The 6,750-nt window shown below is 41.2% G+C and overlaps 1 protein-coding gene across 1 annotated transcript in view; it reads right to left on the bottom strand.

Moving 5' to 3' along the window:
• Positions 1 to 2,399: 2,399 nt before the first annotated feature.
• The window catches only part of KDR (kinase insert domain receptor (a type III receptor tyrosine kinase)), a gene marked incomplete at its 5' end in the record, with an annotated part of 28,391 nt that continues 24,040 nt past the window's right edge, over positions 2,400 to 6,750 (bottom strand). Inside the window, 5 exon segments of the mRNA XM_009074473.1 lie at positions 2,400 to 2,619; positions 3,417 to 3,505; positions 3,609 to 3,701; positions 4,065 to 4,079; positions 6,744 to 6,750. The exon segment at positions 6,744 to 6,750 is cut by the window's right edge and continues 137 nt beyond it. Coding sequence (XP_009072721.1) covers positions 2,400 to 2,619; positions 3,417 to 3,505; positions 3,609 to 3,701; positions 4,065 to 4,079; positions 6,744 to 6,750 — 424 coding nt within the window.

Here is a 6,750-nt window from a genome sequence, read left to right on the forward strand (position 1 = left end):
TGGCTAGACTCTTGCCTGGGAAGAAAGACAAATCTCAAATACATACATGAACATACAAGTCCTTCCTACGAGCATTTATAGATGACCTAGGACCTCTCTCCTTTTTTTTTTTCCTACCTGACCTCCCACCTTCTGATTTCCTAGCTTCAAAATGCTTTAGATTCAGGGAGAGGAATGCAAAAACATTTGAAGCTTGTCATCCCACAGCCTTGTATTCGGAGAACACACATAGTGTGTAGTAGGTATTAGTCCCATATTCAGCCTGAGAAGAGTTCAGCAGTGAGATCTCTCACTTCCTAGACAAGTGCAGTAGCCTAGGAAGGTCTCATTTCAAATTGCAATAAAGAGAAGCTGAGTTAAAGTTTGCAGTTTGTGGTTTAACTTCCCTTGAACTCTTTTTTAGCATAAGCTGTTAGGATTCTTTGAGTTCTGATACCCCAACAGTGGACAGCTTTGCACTGAGACCAAAGCCATACAGTGCAGAAGAGAAAGTCAAAACGCAGACAATGGAGTGAAAAAATGGGAGCTCTAAGTACAGCTTAAAAATAAAACAAGACATTGCTGCACAAGAGCAGGGACAACATTTAATCTGTAAGAACTGAGCTGGAAGAAATGCAAGTGGGAAAAACGAAGAGGGCTTTAAGGGAAACTGCCACTCCCCGGGCAAAAGCCACGATACAATTAGATCAACCACTCCCTAATGGAACATAGTAAACTCTTCCAGAGGAAATTCAGCCTGTGCAAGCAGTCTATTCCTCTGGCCCTTTCTCTAAAAGTGCTTATTGCCAAGTGCTAAAAGTCACTGAAGTTTTTTTAATACACATACCCACTGAAATGTTTGTAGACCTGTGTGATGGTATCAATAACTAGATTCATTAAATGGCACTGAAAATAAGTAGTACTTTATAATCTTCCCTGCCAAAAGAAAGGATATAAGAACAGCAAACAGATCTACTTGTGGCCCCCAACTCTAAATTTCTGGTGCCTTTTAATAAAATGCAAAGTTTTAGCTATTAAAAAATGTTGTCACCTTTGCAACGCTACAGAAAACTGATACAAAATGTGAACAGCACAATATCCATTATATAATATATATTTATATTTTAATATATTACATTTTTTCTACATAAAGAGGCTATAAATACTGTATATGCCTTATATTCATGGTTCCCAGCATTTGACATTATAGTAAATACAAACAAAAAAATACTTATAAAAATACAAAAAGAACTCAGTAGAAATAGCTTTACATTTTAAAATCTTGTAGCCTGCATTGTGTCTATCAATAGAATTCTGGGACTACAAGAGCACAGGTAAGAAGTTGTCCAACAATTAGGCACAATTTCACCCCTTGGAGAAGACTGGAGCTGCCATGAAACCAGTCAAGGATTCCCAAGTCTGTATAAACTGAGATCTCTGCCATTGCAAACAGACTTTGAGCTTTCAAAGTGAAAGAGTCAGACCTAAATCTGAGGGAGGAGGGATGAGATGAGAAGGTAGGGTGCCCTTAGGGTGCCCCACCAGAACCACAGAGTTTCCTGTGGTCCTAAGGTAGATTACACTGCCTTTTCTACTTCTTGCAGAGGCTGCCCGAGTGGTGATTTGGGGGGTGGGGAGTATTTTGTGCAGCAGTTTCAGGCTAGCTCAGAAGCAGGTAGGCACCTGGCATGTGTCAAGGGTGCTAGAGATGACAGGGGGGCAGAGCTATCCTCAGAGGTGAGGCATGGCCCTGCCATCCCTGCCCCGTCACTTGGATCAATGCTCTGCCTTTTCCCTACTAACTAACTTCACCACGCAAGTCTTGCATGCAAATGCAGCTCATGAGGTCTTGTACAGCAACCTTTTCCCTCTGCCAAGGACAGAGACCATCACCCCACCTATATTTAGCCCAGCCTATGTTTAGTCTCAGGCAGTCAGTGAGTGCCAGAGCCTTGAGCTGGAGATGACTTTTTTTGTTTGTGAAGAGACAAGCAAGGAATAACTCTGAGAAACAAGAAGTCAGTGCCGTGCTGTTTCCTTCCTGGAGTCCAGCCACAAGAGGAAAAACAAAAAACAAGGGGGAAAAAAAAAGCAGGGCTGTGCCATTATTTCGTACAAGTAGAAACAGTTCAGTTGAATGCTGTGATGCTTAACACATCACCAGGGTCTGCCTCTGCCATAGGGTTGGCACAGCCCACACACCATGGCCAGGGCTTTGCACCCTCAGTGTCCCTTGAGGAAAGAACTCCCAGCCTGGCATGGTGCAGTTTTGCTGCCAGATGCTTCTGCATCCTCTTCAGGAAAAATAAATGTCTTTTCTTAGTCTCATAGACACCATCTCTTTATACATCAAACCTGAATACCACCAGCTGAGGCAAGGAAGGCACATCCCAGGGGAACCCAGAACCAGCAGCTTCACACTAGAGTGGTGGAGAGGTGAGTGGCACAGGGCCATCGTAGGGGAGCCCATGAGTGCAGCAGAGAGGGGGAGAAGCCTCCCGGACACACAAGAGTTCAGTCTCCTCACTGGAGCAGACAGTGGTGTCCATGTCATCTGAGTGGTATCCTGACTGGTATCCACTTGTCTGGTTGGAGGCTTCGGACATGACAGACTCATTACTCTTGCTGGGCACCAGTGTGCTGCAAAAGACAAGCAGAAACAGGGCTGAGAGAGCTGTGAAGAGCTTTTCTTCTGGAGGGCAGGTGGGTGATTCCGGATGGCAGCTGCTTTCCATCAAAGCAACAAGCAGAGCAAAATGCTGGCTTCAAGCCTTTTTAAACATGCATTTGATTACAAGGAGAGACCTCTTCATATGCCCTAATGCATGAAAAAGATATTGAATTTTATGATTATAGAAGGAGTTAGATTGCAACCACAGATAAGATGAAGAGAAATCTTTTAGAGGTTTTGTTTTAACAGTGGTGCAATTGTAGCTGCAGTATATCTTTGTCTGCACCGAAGTTATCCTGGAAAAAAGAATTCCTGAGAAGCTCTCAGAGAGCATACGTGAGATTTCAGCTCCGTGAACACTACTGTGCTTCCTGTGAACCACACAATGAAACCTCTGTACAATGCTCTGAAAATACACCCAGGTACATCCTGAAAACTCGAGAGTCAGCTGCTTTAAAAAAAAAAGCAAGAAAAAAGAGAGCTCTTTGTCACTTCAGACAGGCCCTCACAAATATGCTCATTTGCCTGCACTAGCTCAGTACCTTCGAGGGATGGTTGATGCTTTCGCAGCTGACAAATACAAGTCTTTTCCAGGTGCTGATTGATGCTCCCAACAGCTGCATTCCCTCTCCTCTCCTGGTACCAAATGCTGATGACCAGGCATACAGTTTACATTTTTGCTTTCTATTTTTAAAAATACATTAAGAAAAGATTTTTGTCTTCTAAAATAGGTCATATTCAATCCTATGTGCAGACTAAGTCTTACCTAAAGGGTATCTTCACTTGCTTATCACTCTCTTCCAATGTCTTCAGCTCTTCAGATGCAAGAACCATCCCACTATCTGTCTGGTTTTCCTGCAAAAGTGTTAGAAATGCATTAAATGACAAGGTATTAAAAAAAAAGAACATGAAAAAAGGTACCAACAGAAGGAAAAGACGTACAAACAGACAAACTCACCTCCTGAACAACTTTTACAGTGGTTACCAATGGGACATCTTCAAATGTTTTCACACTCACAGGGCGGCTCTTTCTCTTGCTACCTTGTCGGTACTGACTGCAAAGAAAACAAAACAAGTTTTCTATCCACTATCCACAACTTGGCTGCAAACAGCACAGTGATATCAGAATCCTTTTATCTCTCTTCAGAGAAGTCGATCCTTTTGTCAAAACATATTATGCAAACCTCAAAATATCCATTTGTTGAAAAAGATGAACAGCCTAGAAAGTGGCATGTTTCTGACCTTCTGCTCCTGACAATCTTGATCTCTGAGCAAATTCTAAGAAATGGCTTTGAGAAAACAGTTCTTTCCCTCAGTTACACTGGAGGCCTTCACTTCCTGCAAGCTTCACTTAGAAGTATAATAAACAGAGGAGCCTGGAGCACAGACATGTGTCTCTTCCTTTGGACTGCACTTCTGAGACCCCTGGCTGGACCTAGGATGACAACAGCAGACTCAGCAGACTGCTGCCCTTAAACCATGGGGATCAGGACAGGGTGTGCTACATCTCTCTTGAAGGCTCTTCTCCAAAAGAAGCCCTCTGGTCAGGATGACATGCATTAAAAATATTGGACAAAAAATAAAATTGAGTTTCATGAAGGTACTAATACAGCAAACAATGGCTACCCTCACCTTTGCATCTAAGCGAATATGGAATAAAATGGATGTTGTCCCAGTTGAACAGGGCAAAATTATGTTCTTAACAGCTAACAAAGGAAAAGCCATGGAGTTAGAAGAGAAACCTGCATCCACTTAAAGTGTAAAGCTGGAGGCAATTAAGAGCATCATTCATCCTATTTCCCAGCTCTGAGTCTAGCTATGCTGAGTCCTGCCTATCTCCAACAGACATTTATTTAAACTGGTGGGGATTTTCCAAGTTCCCTGTGTAGCTTGATCAGGTGCTCAATCACAATTTAGAATGTTTTTCAAATATTAAACCCAAGTATGTCCTACAAATAAAATTTGTCCTAATGCAGGGGACATGGAATTAGAACTCTCTTTGGAGCAACTTTTTATACTGAAAACTGTTACTACGTTCCCTCTGTTTTCTCTCCCTAGACTTAACAAAACCAGTTCTTCCAAGCTCTCTACACTGGTCATGTCTTCTGTTCCTGGCACTCTGCAATGGTATCTAACTTACTTTCTATCCAACTCTGTCAGGACCAAAAACATCTAATGGACAAATCTAGACCACTTACCCTCCTGGACAACCTGACCTTGACTAATGTTAATTCCACAACTTGCCTTCTTGGTTTGAAAGTTCCCTGTGTGCTTGCACTTATGTCCACACAGGGACAGAACTGCACAACTACCAGGGTGATGAGGACTTGGAGTCCCAGCTGACCATTTTTATTTAATTCATTTTCCTGTAGGCATTTACCATTATTTATCTGATCATTTATTCCAGGATTGTTCCTAGGATTCAAATTAAAATGATTTAAGGATTACACTTTTTCTAAATCAGGCATTATCTTTACACTTTACACTAAATCTTCTATACTTTACATGACTGCTTTAATGACAATCTTTCAAGGTTCAGAAAGTGCATATTTGTTTCCTAAGCTAAATACAGATGTTAGGAGGTTCTGCTGATTTTAATTTACCTCACCAATCTACATATTCTTTAATATTCTCCACATTTTCCCTGTGCTTTCTTGTTCTCTAGCTTTGATTTAGCAATTGTATTTATCAGCCTCTCCTCATAGTTAGCAATTTTTTAAAGGCTGAAAAAGACTCTTCTGAACAGATCAATCTTTTTCTCTATCTGTGTAGCAAGATCCATGCCTACAAAATCATTTCATCTACCAAACAGAAGAATAAAGCTTCTAAGTATGTTTTAACCTTCCCACTTGGCCTCTTCTAGCACAGTCTCCACAAGTGCTTTCACAACCCTGTCACACTGTAAGATGAGAGAAAAGAGATTCAAAGTCTCCTTAAAAGGTTGACAGGGTGATTTTACTTCTGTTCATAACAGGAAATGGTGACCAGGAAAAGCCATATAGGAAGTATTAGAAGTGGAAAATAAGTGTGATGTTTTCAGGGTTAAATCATGCTTTTTGTCTTTTAAATATTTATAGTTTGAACTGTCCCACTACTAAAACATGGGGTTGAGAGTTCAGCTGTAGGACCACAAGTTCAGCTGAAGTGTGAAATACATTGCACCTACCTACTCTTTCTCATAAAAATGTCATCCTACAGTACCCAAAATCATTGGGAACTTTGTTTTTGGTGGGTATAACACCAGCAGTGAGGGAGAGGGCTCCATTTTGTGGAAAGCACATAAAACTTGCCAACAGAGCCCATCTCAGCACCAATAGTTGGATCCATCTCTTTCTATCCTCCTCCTTCTTCTGAGATTGCATCAAGCAAACCAGGGCTCCCAGTATCTAAGTGGCTGAATTTCATCTTAGGCAGCACTAAGAATATATTTTTCTCCCTTACATCCCATACCTTAGGACCTCAAAGGGTCCAATGTAAGCCCCTTAAAAGCATTAGTACAAACTCCTTTGCTGGGGAAGTCACCTCTGCCATAATACCCAAGAGAATCTACCACTGTCAGTCCACTGTGGATGCCCCAGCAGCCCACCAGAAGCAAGCAGTGGACATAAACCAGTGACAACACTATTTAAGTCATGTTCCCCTTGGCTATCAATTCATGACCTATTTTCCAACATTTCACTTTAGGAGGAGAAATGCCAGGGAGGTTATTAATGATGGATCTATCATCATTAATATTCTAGAGAGCTGCAACACAAGAGTATGAACACAACTGAATTGGACCTCTTACGTGTTCTGGTTCTTAAAAAATAAACAACAAATATTCTTGTGCTGCTTTTAATTCGATTTTTTTTGAATTAGAATATCAAATCTTGAAAGTGTAGCAACATTAAAAATAAATTTAAAAAATCAAAAGCATTTGAGGAGGTAAGAAACTAGTTTTTGCCTACAAAAACTCTACAGATTTGTTCTTAGCCCTATGGAGGAGGTTAAATATGGACCAGGCAGCTGAAGTCTCTTCCTTTTATTCTCCCTGCCCCCAGCATGAACAAAACCTGCCCAGAGGCCCCAGTAGGATGTCCACCATATAAAATACCTAATTC

Source organism: Acanthisitta chloris, unplaced genomic scaffold, assembly GCF_000695815.1.
Source record: "Acanthisitta chloris isolate BGI_N310 unplaced genomic scaffold, ASM69581v1 scaffold16305, whole genome shotgun sequence".
NCBI classification, from domain to species: domain Eukaryota; kingdom Metazoa; phylum Chordata; class Aves; order Passeriformes; family Acanthisittidae; genus Acanthisitta; species Acanthisitta chloris.